Source organism: Camelina sativa, chromosome 7 (assembly GCF_030686135.1).
Source record: "Camelina sativa cultivar CO46 ecotype springtype chromosome 7, ASM3068613v1".
NCBI lineage: Eukaryota > Viridiplantae > Streptophyta > Magnoliopsida > Brassicales > Brassicaceae > Camelina > Camelina sativa.
Genome location: NC_141886.1, coordinates 24639983 through 24661239, shown reverse-complemented (window position 1 = coordinate 24661239; position 21257 = coordinate 24639983). Strand labels below are relative to the sequence as shown.

Below are 21257 nucleotides of genomic sequence, written 5' to 3'. Positions count from 1 at the left end.
TTATTATACAGAAGACTTTACACATCTATATATACTTGTACATAGAATACCCTAGAATACAACTATAAACAGAATGTTCTATAAGTGACATGATACAGGAATGATACGAGAATATTGAGCTATTAAATAGTGTATCATTTCGTATCTCTGACACAGACTCTGTAATCAAGAATCAATAAATTTGTTTATGTGCCAGTACTTTTTATAATAGTAGGTTACGATACTTCCGTATGATGGCCTACGAAGACAGCAACGTTTACAGCTTTTGAAGCGCCTAATAGCAAGATTAATGGGGGTTCATATATACTGTTTGAATTTTTTAAGAATTAATTATGTATTATTTTGTAAATAAGAACTCATGATCTCTTAGTTAAAATATTTTCCTCTAATGATAAGTTCTAATTTTGGATCTCTTATTTTTGAAAAAATTATTTTTTGAAATTTGAAAATTTTAAATAGAATAGAAGTAGTATAAATGTGTAAACATTTAAGATTTTATAAAAATAAAAAAATATTGCATTTAATTAATTTATAAACATACAAAACATAATACATATTACAATAAGAAAAACTCAAAGTCTTCACTGATTCTGTTTTGCCATTTACTCAACACAAAGCTTTCACAAAGTCAGTACGGACGGACGCTTAATTACATTGCATCAATGGTGAGAAGTCTTCATAGCTCGTCTATACGCATGTGTTCTTCATAGCGGTGAATAGCTTGAGAGTAGATTCCTATAAATGATCAACATGATGTATCAATGAATACATATTTATATTTAGCTGTGATAACAAATAAACATAGTTACGTCTTACCTTGCATCTAACAGCTATATTAATTGCATCTGAAGACCAAAGGTCGTAGCTGATACAATATGAGGCATTACCCACCTGCAATTTCGTCCCAAAAGCAACCTTAATTAGTAGAGAAATCAGACTTTGCATAGATATTGAAGTTTCCAAAACGGGATGAAAGTCATATTAAAGAACCAAATTGCAAACCTGTGAAAGGTATAACTGGGTAAAGTACGCCTCGTTAACTCTTTTGGTGACTCGAACAAGTCTAACTTGTAGAAAAGTTGAGACATTTTTCATGAAACAATATGTTCACGAGAAGAGGAGATTACAAAAATGAGGACAAAATGAAACCATGAGACATACTTCGTAACCCATCTTGTCCACCATTTCCTGAAACTAGATGAATAGCTTGAGAGTAGAATCCTATACATCAAGGAAAACAAAGACACAAAACAGATTCGTGACACAAAAGACACAAAACAGATTCATACAAGGACACAAAACTGATTAATGAATGAGAAGATCACTCTTCAAGAACAAGTTCTGGATTAGTTGCAGTCCACAAATTCAATTACACAATTATAAACCTGCAAGTGTTTTCATAAATTCAATTCAACAATCATTAAATTGTAGGCAGCTACTTCAAAATTCTTGGAACAAAAGCTGAGAAGTCAGAAATAGAGCTTCTAGTTTAACTTAAACCTTGAACAACATAATTCTCAAGCTAGCTAAAGCGAACTCTCTTTTCCATTCTTGCAATGACCCGAATCAATAGAAACTTGGCTTGATTGCCCAAACTATTACAAGGGCTTCACATGACTAATCAAGAGAAACTAGGAAGATATTCCCACGTTTATTCAAAATCCAATGAAACCAATCTAAAACAGTTTTAACCAAATCTTTCTAAATGACTACCAATATATGTATATCACCAATTCAATCAAAACCAGCAGAAACTGCAAAAACCCTATCCGCAATCCGAGAAAATCAAACAGAGACAAAAGAAGAAAGAAAGAAAGATATACCCAAGACAGAGCATAGTTTTTGGACAGCCATGGAAGCAGGAGAAGGAGCTTTGCCTCCGATACAATCTCGGACTCGATTCAAAACCCTCCAATTAGCCTCTGCCGATTCAATCTCCGTCGCATCTCCTCCGACCCGATTGTCCTCTGATTTCATCTCCTTTGATTCCATTTTCTTCCATTGCCAATTCCACTTCGATTGAGAGAGAGAGACATAGAGATTGAGAGGAAGAAAAAAAATAATCAGTCGATATTTTGTTTTAGCCAACAAGTAAGTGACACGTAACAAAGATGAGTATACTATATAACAGCCTCCCTTAGCATTTTTCTTTTCTCTGAATTATTTTTTTCCTTCAAAACATTATAAACCCCTCTAAAAGACTACCGATATGGAAGGTCTAAGGCTGTATAATTCCCTTTTAGATGAGCCTTTCTTAACAGAGGATCCGTCCTCCCAAGACACTTCCGTCGAGTTTTAAGCCCCTAGTAGAACGTTTTGCCATATCAATGAGAGCAAATCTGTAAAAAGAAAAGAAAAAATAAAGTCAAATCCTTTTTTTTTTTTTTTTTTTTTTTTTGCGTTTGCATGCAACTTGAGAGTGTTTTTGTAAGAATTATGGAGGGGAAGAGTCACAAACCCCAAGGCAACACCGGTAGCACACTCTATGGGAACATAAACCCTTTTGACCTTTCCACATGAACTGAAATGTTTCCACAACGCTCTCTTGATTTCATGCCTAGGAACGGAAATATCAAATCCTTGACAAAAAAGGGTCCGATTATTGTTTCCCAGATGATCTTTATCTCCGAAATTGCACACATCACGGTTCTGACATCGAAAAAAATAAATAAGATAAAAAAAGAAAGAATATATGATGATCATGATTCATAAAATAAAAAAGAAAAAAAAACATATACTCTGAATGGTTTAGGTCGTTTGGCGTTTGTTTGAATAATATGCCGTAGTTCTTTAACTGTTTCAGTCATCTCTTTCAAAGATTTCCTCAATTTTTCTATTTCTTGCTGAATAAGAAAACGACACAAAAAAACATAAGTTGTAGTTCTCAAGGGAAAGTTGAGAAAAGAGAAGGAAAACAAAATTAGTGTAGAATCTGACTGACCTTTTCAGATTTCTCCATCTGCATCCTCCAAAAAAGTATCCAATTGTAAAACGATAAAGTTTGTAAGGATAAAAAAAAAACTAATATCACAGCATTTATAATTAAGCATATATAGTAGTATCAGAATAGGAACCTCCTCAGATATCTCACTGTGTTTCTTCTGGTTCTTTCGTTTTTCTTCGATTTCCAAATTATCCAACTCTCTATTGTTAGCTAGCGTTACAATCAACATAACAAAAATTAGATTTAGATATCGTCAGATCCTTCTTCATAATAATAATAATAATAATAATAATAATAATAATAATATAATAATAAATTAAGAAGAAACTGACAGATCAATACGTGTATACTTTAACCCTTTATCAGGAAAAAAAAATCAAATTTCTTACCTTTTTGAAAAGGATTCGTGACCTTATGAACAAAACATAAATAGAGTAAAAAGATGAACAGAGAAGAAAGCCATAAGAAATAATGAAAATTATACATCGGTGGATGTCGAGCATTTCTTGAGCCCCTTGTCCATGGTGAAGTTGAGTAGAAGAGAAGAACACAACCGCTAGGTTTTAACTAAAACCACGCAGATTAAGAAGTTTTACTTTTAACAAGTTCAACCAATCAGAAACAATACTGTATAATATAAAATACTAAATTAATCTAAAAATTGCATAAAAACTTAAAAACATCTTATATTAGAAAACAAAAAATATTCTCTAAAACATCTTATACTTTGAACGGAGGAAGTAGTACTTTTTAGCTGAAAATTGGTCAACCTCAAAATATGAGATGAACAAAATGAACAAGATGAAAACTGAATTTTATTTTATTTTTATTATCTATTTAATCTATATGTTTGAATTAATTTTTTTTGGCTTTAAAAAAATTATTTAACAAAGCAATAGTGGAAATCTAGATAATCTAAAAAAATCAAATATTGTAAGTTTTAAAAAATCTGTTTTTTTTCATATATATTTATAATATTTAATTATAAGATATCTATATTTGAAAAATGCAACAATATTTAATTATAAGATATCTATATTTGAAAAATGAAAGATGATTGGAGCTCATGGGATTCATTGCAATCTCCTTTATGGATATCCAACTCATGGGGGATGACTTGTTGGTCACTAATACTCCAACGAGGATAGCTGAAGATATTAAGAAAAGTTCTTGCAATATGCTCTTCTCTTGAAGGTACAGAGACAAAAGAAAATTGCAACTGTTATTAAGACGTGTTTGTATAAATGATCGTTGTCTTTGAATTTTTATATACTGATTTTCTTAATAACAAAACAAAAATAATTTTGTAAGCTTTGTGAGACAAGAAATCACCATATCCGAAATTTAAATCCGTTGTTACAAGAACTGTCATTGACATTTAATTGGTTTGATTACTTTAGGAACTCGGGGATGGTGCACTGGAGCACTCGGAATCCCTTTCGCCGGGAACCAGCTGGAATAGCCTTAAACAGTAAAACAGGTGATCTTTACGTGGCCGATGCTCCGTTGGGTCTTCACGTTATCTGATACACGTCTCGGAATCCACCAAGAAGAAGCACACGGAAGCAGAAGACCCCAAAGGCTTGTTGCGGAAGATTGAAGGTGATTGGTAACCAGTTTGTGATTGAATCCACAATCACACGACGAACTAGACAGGTTCTAAGGGCTCTCTCCTCACGAATTACAAGTCTCAACACGAACCCTAATTGATTGAATCCACAAACCACAGAGGAAATCGCAAGCTATGACTCAAAAAGTACAAAAGCGTTTTGAAGCAAAAACTGAATTTTCTTAGATTGATAAAGCATGTATTAAAAGTACAAAGCAATGGTGCTTATATAATAGGACCTCCAACGGTCTAGAAGAAGAGAATAGAAAAGGAAAGAAATAACTAGGAGCAAAAAACAGATCGATTATTGATGAAATTTAGCCGGTAGCCTAGGCTTTAATGGAGATGATTCTGGAACAAAGGCTGAAGAAAGCGTCTTCTCCTTAGGCTTAGGTTCTCTCTATGTTTTAGTGGACGTCTAGGACCAACTGAGATGAGTGAAGCGCCTGGATTAAAAGGCAAAGATGCGTTCTTCGGAGAAAACGGCAAGAGCTTCGCCGAAAAGGAAAGTTTCTTCTTGCCTTTTTTTTTTTTTTTTTTTGTGTGAGCACTAGTGATGTTGTTCTGGCTGCTTCTAAACAACCTGTAGTCTTCATGTGGGTGATTAGAAACAGCAGCAAGTCGTTACCAAGTTGATTTGGTGGTTTGCTTAAATTGAACCGGTCGGTTTGGTTGATTGTTGAGTGAATCTTTGAGCTGAAGTAAGATTGATAGATGTGGTTGGTCTTGCTTTGGTGACAGTAAGGATTGAGGTCTAGAAGGAACAAACCATGGAAGTTCGTCTCCCCCTTTATCCATGACGTGTTCCCTAAGGAAGATGCAATGTAGCATTCGAAGTCAACAATATTAAAAGGTGAAGCCAAATCATTAATAAAATGTTAAATCATACAAGCATATTGTAGGTATAATAATTAGACAACATTGAAAACTAATAAAACTACTTACAAATCAGAAGCGAGAGCATCGCCTCCTGGACTATCAATTCGGATGATGGCAGCCTTATATTTCTTGGACTCTTCAAAAGAAAGAGGAAATAGAAAGTTCGGAGATGCTGTTGAAGAACACAACAGCACACATGTAGATGAAACGTAAGAAAAGAGACCCACCTCTTTACACTGCGGTTCTTAATTGTTCTGCTATGATAGCTAAACCAGGAGTGCTTAGCGGACCCTTAACCAGAGAAATGCTCCTCCCCCTCTCCCCCTGCTATAATAGTAATTTCTTCCAATATATTTTTTTTACCGGCTGTTTATTTTCTCTCCCTAATGTTGGAATGACTGACTCACAAAACAACAGTATTTACATCTCGAGATATTCAATCATCAAGAGATATTTATATCCAACATATTTCCAACATTCTTTCAAATCTCATTTTAATTACTGTGGTGGAGCAACTTAACATGTATAAACACATTTAGATGGACTATATCTGGTTTCTAATCCAAACCAATTGTAACGGGGAATACTCATGATAATTTGTTGGCCTGATAAGAATTTATTGACATGTAGAGTCATTTATGTCAATTACTTAGCATGGTATCACCACCATTGTCAATTAACCAAATACTCTCGCAAATTCAAGGTTGCAAGTTGATAACAAGAATATATGGTGGATGATCAGTCCACAATATCTCTTTTGAATACATACCAGAAAATTGACATTATCCAAATTCATGGGGTCGGTGAAAACCATATAATCTCGGCTTGCTTTGTAAAGCAGCAAACATAACACTAGGAAAATTCTTTAGGTTCTATAATGAATCTTTTCAGAAATTTCTAATTATTCTTTCACATTACTACTGAACCGGGATGGCTTAACCGGTCATGCCAAACAGCGAGATTTTCATTAAACCTTCTGGTTTATTATAAGCATTTTATCTTCTAGATAATGCATGTAATCTCTAAAATACTTTTTTTTCTTGGGTAATACTTATGATTTCAAAGTATTTTCTTTGCTTTTTGTCTCAACATGATTACTTCTCAAATCTTCAAGATTTGCTTTATCATATGAGTGATTAAACTCATTTTGGGTGTGAACATAATCTTATATTGTTCTATCACCTCTGTATGTGGGATTCCTTAATTCTCCCCCTCGATGATGCCACTTCATGTCTATCAATCTCGATTTGAATCCCATTGTGTAAGCAATAACATTCTCAAATTAGGTCGTGTATTATATCTTAGACATTTTTAACTTTGAGACTAATTGGGAGACGATACACATTAATATCAAATTGTGTTTCCATAAACAATAGTATATATACTCTTCAAGAGATTTCAATACTTTTCTACTACTTCTTCATATTGTAGTAGAATTGTGGAAACTGTCTCACAGTAGTTTCTGTCATCATATATATATATATATATATATATATATAAGATAAGTATATATAAGATAAGTATCTCTTGTACTTATTATTCACTTCTAGTGGAGAAACTAGTCGACGAGATCACGATTTTGTATATCTTATCCACATTCATGGTCACTTTTATAGCAACTTTCTCATCAATGGTGTGACCTTTTTCTTTTATAACATAAAGTTATATTCACTTCAATACACCAAATTAATAGGATTTGATTCAAATCAACATCTCATAATTTTACTGAGCACAAACAAGATTATAATATGTTTTTAAAATATATTTTCACTATATTGTGTCTACATGACAACAATATTTTGTGACAAGTAGAATATATTTTCTCTAATATATTTCCAACAATGATATTATCTTCTACTAGGACTCAGACCCCCTGCGATGTCGCAGGGGAAGTATTTTAGAAAAAAGTAAATAAAATTTAAAACTTAAATTAAATTATACATTATAAAATCATTTGAATGTAATAAAATAGTTTGAATATATAAATTAAACATAAACTGTTACTAAAAACACAACCATCAATATGAAAACTTGTAACAAAAAATATTATGTAGAATAGACGCAACTTTACAAAAAAAATTGTTTAAAGTATTATAAATATAAGGTTTTTTTAGGAAGAATTATGGTAAAGCTACAATTAAAAAAATCATTATGACAAAGTGATCCTAACTGAGAATATTGAACTAATAGTTGTAATGAGTAAATATAATTTTCTATTAAATAATTATAATTAAAAACAAAATAATAGAAATTTTGAATATTAAATTAGTTTTTAACGAAAAAATACGATAAATAGACGCAACGTGAAAATTCTATATTCAGTTTTATTAAATTTCTATATTGCTAGAATTATTTCTAAAATTTTAGTTAGATTATAGAATAACGTTGAATATTAGATATTTATATTCAAATTATTTAAATTTAACATAAAACGAAAAATTTGTTTTAACGAACAATGATTTGTTAGTTATTGATGAAAAGACAAATATATAGAAATTAGAAAGTTCAAAAGAATGACTATTTAAATAGACACACCTATTAGAACGAAAAGTTGTGATGAAAAAATATAAATAAAATATATTGAAAAGACATAACTCTAAAATGAGAAGATACAACTGTTTGAGTTTAAAAAAAAGGAATAAAAACAATTTTCTTACAAAAAAATACTAAGCAAAGTCGCAACTGTTGTTTGTATTTTATTCAGATTGTTATTCTTATATTTAAATATTAAAATATTTTTTAACAAAAACTTATGATAAAAATATACGCAACTGTAAATTCTATATTAAGTTGTATTAATTTTCTCTATCGCTATAACCATTTCTAAAATTTTAGTTAGATTATAGAATCACGTTGAATATTAGATATTAGTATTTAAATATTTAGATTCAACATAAAATGGAAAATTTGTTTCAACAAACTTGTTAGTTACTGATGAAGAGACAAATATAAAGAGACTTCAAAAGACATGACTATTTAAATAGACACACCTATTAGACCGAGAAGTTGTGATGAAAAAATATAAATAAAATATAGTAAAAGACACAACTTTACAATGAACATATACAACCATTTGAATTTTAAAAAAATTATGAAAAGGTGCTACGAAAAATCGTAAATATTGTGTTTGCACTTGATTTCACATAATAATCCATATAAACTGCTTTTAAATAAAAGACATCTTTCTTATCATATTGAGAAGTCAAATTCAAAATCTCACTATATAATCCATCTAACTCTTGAAAAAAAAAACTCTAGGTATTTTTATGAAATTTTTATATTTAAAATTAACTAAAAGTTGTAAATTAGATTCGTCATTCCAAAAATCTTTTGTTATCAAGAATTGGAGGAATATTTTTACTTTTAAAAGAATGAATGCCAGAGAATAATTTAAAAAGCTGTAAAAACTGTTGATATTGAAATTTTATATTATTTTGTGTCATGGCAAAAAAATGAAAACAGTTCAAAATAGACAAATATATCTAGATTTCAAAAGATATGAATATTCGAATAAACACAACTTTACAGTGAACAGTTGCAACTTTACAAAAAAACAGTTACAATGAATAATCACAGCTTTTTGTAAAATACACAATTTAATTTTTCTAGAATTTTTTTAAAAAAATATCCAAAAGGTATGGTTGAAAAAAACATAACTTTTGGTGGCATTTATTTGGATTGCTATTATATATAGACATTAAATTTTTATATTTAAAATTAACTAAAAGTTGTAAATTAGATTCATCATTCCAAAAATCTTTTGTTAAATCAAGAATTGGAAGATTTCTTTACTTTTAAAAGAATGAATGCTAGAGAATAATTTAGAAGGCTGTAAAAACAGTTGATATTAAAATTTTATATTATTTTGTGTCATGACAAAAAAATGAAAACAGTTCAAACAAATAGATCTCAAAAGATATGAATATTCGAATAAACACAACTCTACAATGAACAGTTGCAACTTTACAAAAAACCGTTACAATAAACAATCACAATTTAATTTTTTTACAGATTTTTTTAAAAAAATTATCCAAAAGGTACGATTGAAAAAACAAAACTTTTGGTGGCATTTATTCAGATTGGGTTTAAATATATTGAAAAGTCAAACCCAAAAACTCACTATGTAATCCATTTAAATCTTGGAAAAACACTCTATGTATTTTCATTAAACTTTTATATTTAAAATTAACTAAAAGATGTAAATTAGATTCATCATTCCAAAAATTTGTTGTTAAATCAAGAATTAGAGGAATTTCTTGACTTTTAAAAGAATGAATGCTAGAAAATAATTTAGAAAAATGTATAAACTGTTGAGATTGAAATTTTAGTTGATTTTGTGTCATGGCAAAAAAATGAAAACAATTCAAACAGACAAATATATATAGATTTCAAAATATATGAATGTTCCAATCAACACAACTTTACGGTGAACAGTAGTAACTTTTCATAAATAACCGTTTTAATGATCCATCACGACTTTTCAGAAAAAATCCAAAAGATACAATTGAAAAAACACAACTGTTGGTCGCATTTATTCGGATTGTTATTATTATATAGATTATAATTTTGGTAACAATTGGAATTAAGTTGTTTGTATATATTTTCTTATAGACTTTTAGTCATTTACTTTCTTTAGATTATTCTAAAGAACTATTGAATTTTTATGATCAAATATACTTGGTCTTAAAACACCTTATAAAAGTGATGCCAAAAAAATATGATCCAATAACATATTTTATAAATAAAATAAATCAACCAATCATCATCACCTTTTACTATCTTTAAGTTTAATCTATCATTTATTAAACTAGATTTTCAATCAATCAATATAGTTACACTTTATTCAAAATAAATTTCTAGTTATTTTAACAAGAGAAAATATAAAATATTTTCCCAAAATTCATGCAACATTTATAAATTTATGGTAAGACTAATATATAACATATTGTCGATTGCACCATAATAATCGAAAAGCATGAATAAATAAGCATTTGTTTATTTTATTACGTGTTGATCGATAATTATTTTAATTCCCACTTAAACGACTCTCGAACCAGAAAATCAATAAACCAAAATAATTATGACTTGATGAAAGCATGAGAAACTACTTATCTCGTTAAGGATAACCGATCAGAGATGAAAAAGTTAATGGCTCGGTAGCTTCAATGGTGAGGTCTGAAAACCGATCAGATGATCAGATATTGGACAACAACGTCGGCTAATGATTATTTGTTTGGTCCTTTTTTTATATTAAATCCTTCGTTTAAAAAAAGAAGAAGAAAACCAATCATCGATTGAAATTTAACACAAAATGTCATATTTTTCTAAATCAATCGTAATCAACAATGTAATAAACATACACATCACGCGTATTACCAAACAAACATTAATCATGAATGAATAAATATGAATCGATCGTAGTGAAGCATAAATCCTAGTAAGTCAAATATTCCCTCTGTTTTATAATATAATATGTTTAGAGAAGTTTTTTTGTTTCGTAAAATATAAGATGTTTTTAAGTTTCTAGGTAACTTTTAGATTAGTTTAATATTTTCTATTATGCAATTTTGTTTGTAACTGATTAAACTTTTTTAAAGTGGTCATTTCTTAGTCTGTATATTTTACTCAATAGATCTTATATTTTGAAATAGAGGGAATAGGTAATATTAATAAAGCATGTGATAATGACCACCGATTTGTGAAACCGATTTAAAACTAGCGATTCATCAAACCAAGCAACAAAAGCAATTTAATAAATAACACATAGGTTTAAATCATTTCAATACTCCGTTTTATACACACGTTTAAAAACAAACTTAATCAAAACCAATTTAACCAATTATGTCAAACACGTGTAATATAAAGTGTGAGGCATTAAGCATCAAAGTTCACAAACAACGAGTAACGAACCAACTAAAAAAACAGACATCATTAGACATCTTTAGCTTAATATAAATTTTAGTATTATTCAACATATGTAATGATTGAATAGGAGTTTCACATTCAGTGATACAAAGAAATCTAGTTTGTCGGTACGTTATTGTACTTCAACACTAAAGTAATGCTACACTTTTTATTTGTCAGAAATGCAAAAAAATTATTATGGTTCACTTAGATTACAAATTTACAACAACTAAACTAACAGGTTACTCTATACAGCGACCGGTTAGTTTAGCTCTTGATGCTCTAGAATAAAAGGTTCGGGTGAATCCTTAGTGTTTTACTAATGTTTTTTTTTTTAATTGTGAGTTTTTTTTATGTTTGATTAAGCATCTTTAGATTAATATAATTTTTGGTAAGATTTTTAAGAATTGATTTTTAAACACTTTTTTTTTCGATCTCTTGCTCCCAAATCGGTATAAGAAAGACATGCGAACTTTGATCATATTTGGCGACATGGAATCTTGTCGAATAACCAAAAACCGATATAGTCAGGGTGGATTCCATGAGGTTGAATACCTAGTTCCCAGTCTGGAAGATTTTCTTCATGCTCGCAACTACTATGGACCAATGGATATGGTCTTGGTTGTTGCAGATAAAGATGTTCCGACTCTATACAGCGACCGGTTAGTTTAGCTCTTAATACCCTAAAATAAGAGGTTCGGGTGAATCCTTAGCGTTTTACTAATGTTTTTTCTTTTTTCAGTTGTGAGTTTTTTTTTTATGTCTGATTAGGCATCTTTAGATTGATATAATTTTTGGTATTATTAAACATATGAAATAATTTTATGGGAGTTCCACATCTAGTGATAAAAATAAATCTCAAGTTTGTCAGTACCTTATTGTACTTCAAAACTAAAGCAATGCAACATTTTTTTTTTGTTAGAAATGCAAAAAAAAATTATTATTGTTCACTTGATTACAAATTTACAACTTAAAACCAGTCACATTTAAAACCCATTATCATTATTAAACCATCATCATCAACAAAACTTTTCTAGTTGATCAGATCATTTGTTTGGTCAAATAAATATGTACTTATTTCTCCCAGTTTTTGGTCTTAGGCGCATAGGAAAAACATATTATAGATATTTAATTTAATCGGCCCGTTTTTCCACTAAAAAGTCATTAGTTCTGCTGGAAACCTACTTCTAACTAAGGGTAGTGGTCACACGTTCGAATTGCAGAATATACAATTTTAAGTTTTTATTTTTTTTGGCTTGTAGCCACCAAAATCTCAGCGCCGGCGTGGGAGCTGGGACAATGGATACGGTGGAGGAGATACGACGGATGAGTGGTTATGGCGGAGATGTGATAGTAGTCGGTGGGTTCCCGGCGTCGGAGTTGGAATCGGAATCTGAATCCGATTTAGCGGCGGCAGAGATTATGGTTATATGGGCTATTCAAGGGCCAACTTCTTTTGCTCCAAACGCTCTGGTTGCTCAGTCTTCTCTTGAGCTGCGTCTCGATGCTTGTGGCCAATCACTCTCTATTCTCCAGTCTCCTTGTTCAATGGTAACTCCTTTAGCTTCTCAAATGTAACTGCTTTCTCATTTGATTGCAATCAAGTTTGCGTCTTTCGAATCCTTATTTGATCCCTTCCGATGTATTGAAACGAGGGGTTTGGAGAAGATGTATAAACCTGTCTTTGTGGCTAGCATCAAACTTACATTGACTGACATTGGGATGTTTCTAGAACATGTCTAGTGATACATTCCAGGTGTGGTTTAGCTTTAACATTGAAGAAAGTGATGAATTTGATTATTCTTGCGTTTGGTTGATCATGAAACGTGTTAGAACTATCTGATGGTTGTTTGTTGTGTGTGTGTATTGTGAAGAACACGCCTGGAGTAACCGGGTCAGTGATGTGGGACAGTGGGGTTGTGCTAGGGAAGTTCTTAGAACATTCTGTTGACTCTAAGGTTCTTTCTCTTGATGGCAAGAAAATCATCGAGTTGGGTTCTGGTTGTGGCTTAGTTGGGTGAGCAAAAACCCGCAAAATCTTTCTCCTCTGTGAATTCACCATTAATACTGTGTGAAAACTTTACTTAACTTCTTTCTTCTTTCAGTTGTATCGCAGCACTTTTGGGAGGCAATGTTGTCCTCACTGATCTTCCAGATAGACTAAGGCTACTCAACAAGAACGTCCAAACTAATTTGCATCGTGGGAACACGCGGGGATCTGCTGTTGTGCAGGAGCTTGTTTGGGGAGATGACCCAGATCCAGATTTGATTGAACCATCATTTCCTGATTACGGTATCCTCCATCTCGGTTTCATCTCATCCCCTTGTACATACCATTTTCTTGTTCTACACCTCTTTATTTTTGCTATGCACTTTGTAGTATTAGGCTCAGATGTTATCTACAGCGAAGAAGCTGTTCACCATTTGGTAACAACACTTCTGCAGCTTTGCGGGGATCAAACTACAATCTTCCTATCAGGAGAATTACGGAATGGTGAATCATTCATTCTCTCATTATTGCTTTCATTCACATTATATAACAAGAACGCAATGTCTAATTTTGCTTACTCCTTTTTTTGTTGTTGTCAGATGCTGTTCTTAAATATTTCTTAGAAACTGCGCTGAAAGATTTCGCGATTGGGCGTGTGGAACAAGCACAATGGCATCCGGATTATCACAGCCGTAGAGTCGTGCTATATGTTCTTGAGAAGAAGTCGAAGAGATGCCTCGCTGATGGTTCTTCCCTTAATCAATCTTGTTAGCCATTTAGGTATGTTTGTTTACAGTTTATGGTAGATAATGTCAAAAGAAAACACTTGGAAAATTGAGTTAAACGTTTGCTATGAAAGATAAAGAACATCACAGAAAACTATGCGAGTCCATATCCAGAACACCAAAGCCTATATACATACACTTAATATTGGTTATTGATTTAGTGACTTCTCTGGTCGGATCCTTCCTTACATATACAACTAACAACGTTATGCTAATAGGGTTTGAGATCTATAAAAACAGATGTACTATTTCTATGTTAATTTTGTTGGATTGAATTGGATTCAGATGATGAGTACAGTTGTTTATATTGTTATGACTAAAAATATTTAACGTAAGAAAACTTTTGTGATCACTTATAGCAAGGTTCACGGGTGAGAAATTTTCAAATTAGAAAATGTGATAAAGGTACAGGTGTAATAAAGGCAAAATTTGAAAGATAAAGGGAGTTAGTAGTAGGCGACTTTTTTGTGTGTTTAATGTAAAGATGCAATAGTTATCCTAAACGGGCAATGCTAAATTAGGAAATGGTAAACAAATACGTTTCCTCTGTTCTGAAGTCGTTGATAGTGCTTCTTGAGTCAGCAGAATGTTTGATTCTGCCTCTATAGTCAAGATTAAGTCGTGGTTTTGAAAGCCCTCTTCCGTTTTAGCTCGAAACCGGATTAGTTTCTTGATCTCTTCGTGTGATTAAATCCGAGTTTTGAGTTTGGAGTAGGTTATTTGTAAATGAAGAAAACAGCAAAATATTAAAGAAGGGAGAATCAAAACGTGCTCATTGATTGAGGTGGAGGATAGCTGGATAGGAACCTTTGGATAATGAAATGGATGGAACTAGGCGAGAAAGACGTATGCGTGTCAAACAGAATCAGCAGCATTATATGTGATTTACTGATTTAAAAAAAAGTTCATAACAAAAACCAAGTAAATTGAATAATCTAACACGCTAAGCTTAAATTAAATGGATGCTAATAAGAAAAAGATTAAGAAAACCTCAAATATGTAAAACTATGCTGTCCAGAACAACATATAATATTAGGGTAATTGATTTGCTTGTTTGGAATCATATCATCGAAGATATCTGGTATGCGATTATAGATCATAAGTTAATATTGTCAACACACACAAAAAAAATGTTTAAATAAATACTACTATTATAGTATAATTAGATGTTTATGAAGGCGAAAACAAGGACAATTATTGAGTAATTTTGTATTCCGTTTTAACATTTATTAATTTATTATTACATTGTGTGAGGGATGACAACGATGGTGATGAACCCAAATTAGAAGATTGAGAGTTGGTAGGCGACTTTTTTTGGGTCCTAGTATAAAGGGATACAATAATCATCGTAAAGGGGCACTGCTAAATTAGAAATTGAATTAGGAAATGGCAAACAACAACTACATTTCCTCTGTTCTGAAGTCGTTGCTTGTGCTTCTTCTTCACCTTGTCTTCTTGAATCAGCAGCAGAATGCTGAATCTGCCTCTACCGTCAAGTTTCTTCCTGGTTTTGAAGGCCCTCTTCCCTTTGAGCTTGAAACCGGGTTTGTTGTTTTCTCTCATCATCTGATTTAATCCGTGTTCTGAGTTTTAAAACTCAGTAGGTTACTGTTTTCTTGTGAATGAAGGTATATTGGTATTGGTAAGGAAGAGGAACTGCAACTGTTCTACTACTTCATCAAATCTGAGAGGAATCCAGAAGAAGACCCTCTTCTTCTCTGGCTAAGTGGTGGACCTGGCTGCTCTTCCATCTCTGGCCTTCTTTATGAGAATGGTGATATCAAAAATATCCATTAACTCCTTCTCTTTTGCATCAAGGATTACTCGTTTTAATTATATGGGTATAAGCAGGGCCTTTGATGATGAAGCTTGATGTTTACAACGGAACTCTCCCTTCTTTGGTCAATACTACATATTCATGGACAAAGGTAAACAAAACTGTGTATTCACTCATATTCATGGATAGTCACAAAACTCAATATATATTCTTAATTGTTTCCCTCAGACCTCGAGCATTATATTCTTGGATCAACCTGTTGGAACTGGCTTCTCCTATTCAAGAACCACACAGTTTAATAAACCCAGTGACTCAGGAGAAGCCAAACGGATCCATGAGTTTTTGCAGAAGGTAGATTAATGTCAAACTTAATAGTCTCCTCTCCTTGAAACCAAACGGTCATTGACATTTTAGCCAAAATAGACATTTTAGGAGCCTTTTCTTCTGTTGTTGTTGTTGTTGCCGTACAGTGGCTAGGCAAGCATCAAGAGTTTTCCTCCAACCCTTTCTATGTCGCCGGAGATTCTTATTCCGGTATGGTTGTTCCAGCTACCGTTCAAGAAATCTCAAAAGGTATGCATATGGTTTCATAATATCCCTTTCCTCAATCAATATAATTATTGTAACAGAACAAACATGATGTTGATGATGTAGGAAACTATCAATGCTGCGATCCTCCAATAAATCTCCAGGGCTATGTGCTCGGCAACCCGTTAACAGACTATACAATTGATGCTAACCACCGCATTCCATTTGCTCATGGAATGGCCCTGATCTCTGATGAACTCTACGAGGTACATATATGGAACATGACATTTTCTTTTGTTTCTTGTTCTTCACTCATGACTTTTGCTTTTATTCGATCGCAGTCTTTGAAGAGAGTCTGCAAAGGAGACTATACACACGTTGATCCACGTAACACAGAATGCTTGAAACTCATTGAAGAATATAATAAGGTTATACATTCAATCGAACAATTTCAGGTGTTGTGTGTGTATGATCATCACTTTTTTTTGGTTATTTTTCTTCTAGTGTATAAGCAGATTATACCGATCATTTATATTATATCCATTGTGCGAAACTGAAACTCCAAATTGCTATGTAAGTAATCCATATATCTTGTCTTCTGTTAACCGTTAAACTATTTGTGACTTTTTGTTTATACAACAAGGTTGTTTTTGTAGATTTATCGGTATTTTCTAACTACCCACTGGGCCAATGACGCTGCTGTGCGGGAAGCTCTTCAAATCAATAAGGTACAAAGTTATTTTAAGGGTTCTTGGTAAGGAAAAAATTTCATTCTTATAGGAGGATTTATGATTACAGGAGAGTATAGGGGAATGGGTACGATGTTATTTCGGTATGCCTTACACTAATGACATTAAAAGTAGCATACCTTACCATGTGAATAACAGCATCAGTGGTTATCGTTCTCTCATCTTCAGGTCAGAGTTCAACCCTTTGACTGATCTTTTGTCCCTACCAAGATATATAACTAGTAGAAACTTTTATGCGGTTTTTGGTGAATAGTGGTGATCACGATATGGAGGTACCTTTCCTTGCAACTCAGGCTTGGATAAGATCTCTTAACTATTCCGTCATTGATGATTGGAGGCCATGGATGATCAAAGATCAAATCGGGGGGTATATAATCCGATCGATTCATTCAAGAATAGGTTCTCTTATTTATGAGTCTCACTGTAAAATTTACTCTTGATTCTTTACTTGACAGATACACAAGGACTTATGCAAATAAAATGACATTTGCTACTATCAAAGCAAGTCTTTCTTCTATCCTTTTCCGTACAAAACATTTTTGTTGCGGTTTTAACTTGTATTGAGAGCTGTGGGTTTTGATTATAGGGAGGTGGACACACACCAGAGTATAAACCAGATGAAACATTTATCATGTTCCAAAGGTGGATCAATGGCCAACCTCTATAAAAGAACAGTGGCCTTTACGTATAAAGGACAAGAGTCTATATGGTTCTACCGTTCTAGACTTCTAGTAACACATTCTAAAAGTCATAATTGTATATTTATTAAGTTTAAAAGCAAGAGTCAACATACTTTTCAAGCTTTGCTACATCTGCATTTCACTTCTTTAAAAGAAGTTAAATTCTTTACACAAAAAAAAAGTTATAATCTATAAATAAAAAATTGATTTTTCTTTTTTTGAGAGAGGTCTAATTTAAAATTTATTTGTCCATTTTAAAATTTACTTCAAAATATAATTTGGAAGAAATGTTGGATGGTTATTTAGCGGAAATTCAACTAAAAAAAACAAAAAAAAATTAACAATTATCGAGAGATGCTTTGAAAGTGATGATCATATCTTCTCAACTCTCAAACTGACAAGGTCATGTACAATACAACTGCTTAATTTTAATGTCCAATGTAAATTAAATAAAAAGAGATGACAATTCACTATATGAAGGGGTAAGTGTCGGGATAGAGTGAAGTTTCTCAAGGATGACAATCAACTGCTTAATACGGGTTCCAGAGAGGGAGAAACGGTTAATAAGTTGGGTTTATTCGGGGAGGGGGTGGTGGAAGATGAATACAGATGGCACTTCGAAAGGTAACCTGGGGATGGCGGCTACAGGTGCTTTGCGGGATGAGTCAGGAAGCTAGCAAGCGGGTTTTTCTTTGCATATTGGTGTTTGTACGGTTCCAATAGCAGAGTTGTGGGGTGTTCACTATGCTATGTGTGTTGCTGGAGATAAACGAGTAGCACAATTGGATTTGGAGGTTGATAGTGAGATGGTGGTGGGCTTTTTACGGACAAGGATCAGTGAGACTCATCCTCTGTCGTTACTGGTGCGGTTGTGTCATGACTTCATATCAAGAGATTAGGTAGTCCGCATTTCGCATGTGCATAGGAAAAATAATCGTCTTGATGACGGCTTAGCAAACTATGCTTTTCAATTACCTTTAGGTTTTCATTTCTTTGAGTCTTGGCCGTCTTGTATTGCAGAGCTTGTGTCGCAAGATGCAAGTGGATATGCAATACCACGGAATGTTTGTATTTAACTTTAGTTCTTTTAATAAATAAAGGGGGTGTTACTCCCTCTGTTCTATAAAAAAAAAAATCCATTACTCGATTTTTCTAATCCTGGCATATCTTACTGTATAAAACTACTTGATTTGATTTGCTTTTATTATACTTAAATTATAGGTTGAGCGGCCGGACCAATAAAATTCGGGACCCCATATAAAATAAGAAAAAATAACTAATTTTTATAATATTATTAACTATAAAGTTAAAAAACAATCAATTTGAACAAACATTTTATTTAAAAATATAGTAGTTGTGTGACATCCTAAAAAAATAACTAAAATAATTGAATATTTTGTAACAAATATGTAATTTTTATACTTTCCTACAAAATGTACTCAACAAACTTATTATTTTTACATATATATTATGCAAAATTACCATGCATAAACATATATAATCAAAAAATATATAAAAAGGTGGAGCCCTTAGAAAGTGATGGCCCCATTGGAATGTTTCATTTCAATGCCCTCCCGTCCTGCTTTTGATTTAATTTACAAAAGTTAATAGAATAAGCATGGGGAAAACGGCAAAAATCAATTCAGACTATTTGCGGAACGCTTTTTCATACATGATCTATGATACCCTGCATTTATCTACATGAACCGACTAAAAATTCAAATTTTCTACCTCAACTTTATAAAATTTAGTAAATTTTAACATTTCCGTAAACGATATTATTTGGCCATTTAATAGTGCTGAGTCAGACGCCAACGAGGCGACCACATGGCATATGGGATAGCAAAACGACGTGGTTTTAGTCGTTCAAATCAAAACAAATAAAAAAAGCTGCTACTGGATTCGAACCTGTGCAAGTAGAACCAACGTAATGGCCCCTTAACCACTCGCATACATTGATTTTTTTATGTTAATAAGGAAAACATCGTTGTTCGTATAATTTCGTTATTTTAAGTGTCCTAGTGATTAAGAACTAATTTGATTGACTTGACTTATGCAGGTTCGAGTCTTGCTGGCCACATTTTGTTTTTATTTTATTTATCCTTTATATGCCACGTGGTCGCCTCGTTGGCGTGTGATTCAGCACCGTTAAATGGCCAGATAACATCATTTACGGAAATGTTGAAATCTACTAAATTTTATAAAGTTGAAGTAGAACGTTTAAATCAATTTTGTATATTAATCTATATTTCTAAAATGTTTTTACTATATGTTTACTGTCTGATATACTTTATAAAACGTTTATTTTTTATGTGAAAATGAGTTACAAAAATTATATATCTATATGGTCGTTATGAATAAATTCTATGTGTAAACTGTACATATTTTGTCACAAATTTTATATTTTGATAATAAATACAGTAAAACCTCTATAAATTAATACTCTATAAATTAATAAACACTATAAATTAATAAATTTTACTAGTCCCAAGTCGGGACAGTGTAAAAATTAACAAAATTCGATAAGATAATAAGATAATATTTTTTTTGAAATCCCCATGTAAAATATAGTCCCAATAATATCATAAATTAATAATCATGTAAACATATATATATATATATGCTGATATAGTAAAGTATGTTTCTCTTAAACCTTATATATATAAAAAAATTGTTATGTTGTATCTTCAAACTATAATGATATAAAATATTCTATAACATTTCATAAAACAACTAAAACTTTTTATAATTTTCAATTTCTAAATATGCATCATTTACATTTTTATAGTTTGATAGACTATTAAAATACGAAAATTGATATTCTTATTCATAAATTTGAATATTTATGTCATATGTATAAGTGAATTTGTCTATAATATTTGTAATTCATTGTCAATAATATTTTTTAATTATTTCAAATTCAATTTCAATACCATAAAATATACAACATCTAAAATTCTAATCTTATTTTGCAAAAATTGTCTCAATTCATAGTTTTTTTAAAATTAAACAATTAAAAATATATCTATAAATTAATAATTATTAATTTACACTATAAAATAATAATTATTAGTTTATAGATAAATTAATATCACTATAAATTAATAAAATGTCTTGGTCCCAACATTATTAATTTATAGAGGTTTTACTGTATATAATATTTATGATAAAAATAAATAAATATTGCCCTCATGCTAAAAAATTTTAGACCCACCACCGATCACGTGCTGTGCCTACCATGTAATAAAAAGGGCAACAGCCCTAGGCCACCAAAAAAATATTATACATAATAGGCCACATTTTTTGTATAAGTTATTTGTATTTTTCTTTTAAACCATACTATAAATACATTAAAATTATAATTTTCTTGAATATCATTCCTGTAAATGTTTTAAAATGTTTAAAAATTATA

At 31.5% G+C, this 21257-nt stretch overlaps 3 protein-coding genes across 15 annotated transcripts; 2 read left to right on the top strand and 1 right to left on the bottom strand.

Annotated features, from left to right (window-relative positions):
- Positions 1–476: 476 nt before the first annotated feature.
- On the bottom strand, positions 477–3745 carry LOC104702028 (nucleolin 2). 8 transcript variants are annotated; one of them, XM_087456645.1, is made up of 11 exons: positions 3692–3745; positions 3429–3511; positions 3075–3154; positions 2942–2959; positions 2739–2843; positions 2459–2649; positions 1824–2339; positions 1162–1221; positions 1003–1063; positions 817–891; positions 477–735 (listed from the first exon to the last, which is right to left on the bottom strand). In XM_087456645.1, the coding sequence occupies exons 2-7, from the start codon at positions 3445–3447 to the stop codon at positions 2255–2257; spliced, it is 498 nt and encodes a 165-aa protein (XP_087312771.1). In that variant the 5' UTR covers positions 3448–3511; positions 3692–3745; the 3' UTR covers positions 477–735; positions 817–891; positions 1003–1063; positions 1162–1221; positions 1824–2254. The 8 variants fall into 8 exon arrangements, with proteins under 8 accessions (XP_087312771.1, XP_087312773.1, XP_087312772.1 ...); XM_087456647.1 differs by having other exon boundaries at positions 1162–1194; XM_087456646.1 differs by having other exon boundaries at positions 1162–1188.
- Positions 3746–12519: 8774 nt separating this feature from the next.
- LOC104702027 (uncharacterized) lies at positions 12520–15655 on the top strand. Of its 5 annotated transcripts, none has more exons than XM_087459563.1 (6): positions 12548–12887; positions 13211–13353; positions 13442–13629; positions 13717–13830; positions 13926–14106; positions 15579–15655. In XM_087459563.1, the coding sequence occupies exons 1-5, from the start codon at positions 12636–12638 to the stop codon at positions 14096–14098; spliced, it is 870 nt and encodes a 289-aa protein (XP_087315689.1). In that variant the 5' UTR covers positions 12548–12635; the 3' UTR covers positions 14099–14106; positions 15579–15655. The 5 variants fall into 5 exon arrangements, with proteins under 5 accessions (XP_010416126.1, XP_087315690.1, XP_087315689.1 ...); XM_087459565.1 differs by lacking the exon at positions 15579–15655 and adding an exon at positions 12992–13092 and having other exon boundaries at positions 12558–12887; positions 13926–14275; XM_087459566.1 differs by lacking the exon at positions 15579–15655 and adding an exon at positions 12992–13092 and having other exon boundaries at positions 12748–12887; positions 13723–13830; positions 13926–14275.
- On the top strand, positions 15390–18060 carry LOC104702026 (serine carboxypeptidase-like 2). 2 transcript variants are annotated; one of them, XM_010417821.3, is made up of 13 exons: positions 15390–15655; positions 15740–15885; positions 15963–16039; positions 16117–16239; positions 16359–16461; positions 16543–16682; positions 16758–16844; positions 16921–16989; positions 17073–17144; positions 17215–17333; positions 17419–17532; positions 17621–17666; positions 17752–18060. In XM_010417821.3, exons 1-13 carry the CDS (start codon positions 15498–15500, stop codon positions 17830–17832), a joined length of 1335 nt encoding a protein of 444 aa, XP_010416123.1. In that variant the 5' UTR covers positions 15390–15497; the 3' UTR covers positions 17833–18060. The 2 variants fall into 2 exon arrangements, with proteins under 2 accessions (XP_010416123.1, XP_087315688.1); XM_087459562.1 differs by having other exon boundaries at positions 16543–16844.
- The last annotated feature ends 3197 nt before the right edge of the window (positions 18061–21257 follow it).

Coding starts and splice junctions, on each gene's coding strand:
- LOC104702027 (XM_087459563.1), top strand. CDS start 12,636: ATGGATACGGTGGAGGAGATACGACGGATGAGTGGTTATGGCGGAGAT. Junction 12,888..13,210: donor TCCAGTCTCCTTGTTCAATG/GTAACTCCTTTA, acceptor TGTATTGTGAAG/AACACGCCTGGAGTAACCGG. Junction 13,831..13,925: donor ATCAGGAGAATTACGGAATG/GTGAATCATTCA, acceptor TGTTGTTGTCAG/ATGCTGTTCTTAAATATTTC.
- LOC104702028 (XM_087456640.1), bottom strand. Junction 2,650..2,738: donor AACGACCTAAACCATTCAGA/GTATATGTTTTT, acceptor TTTCGATGTCAG/AACCGTGATGTGTGCAATTT. Junction 2,340..2,458: donor GCTACCGGTGTTGCCTTGGG/GTTTGTGACTCT, acceptor TTCTTTTTACAG/ATTTGCTCTCATTGATATGG.
- LOC104702026 (XM_087459562.1), top strand. CDS start 15,498: ATGGCAAACAACAACTACATTTCCTCTGTTCTGAAGTCGTTGCTTGTG. Junction 16,240..16,358: donor TCCATGAGTTTTTGCAGAAG/GTAGATTAATGT, acceptor GTTGCCGTACAG/TGGCTAGGCAAGCATCAAGA. Junction 16,845..16,920: donor TCATTGAAGAATATAATAAG/GTTATACATTCA, acceptor TTTTTCTTCTAG/TGTATAAGCAGATTATACCG.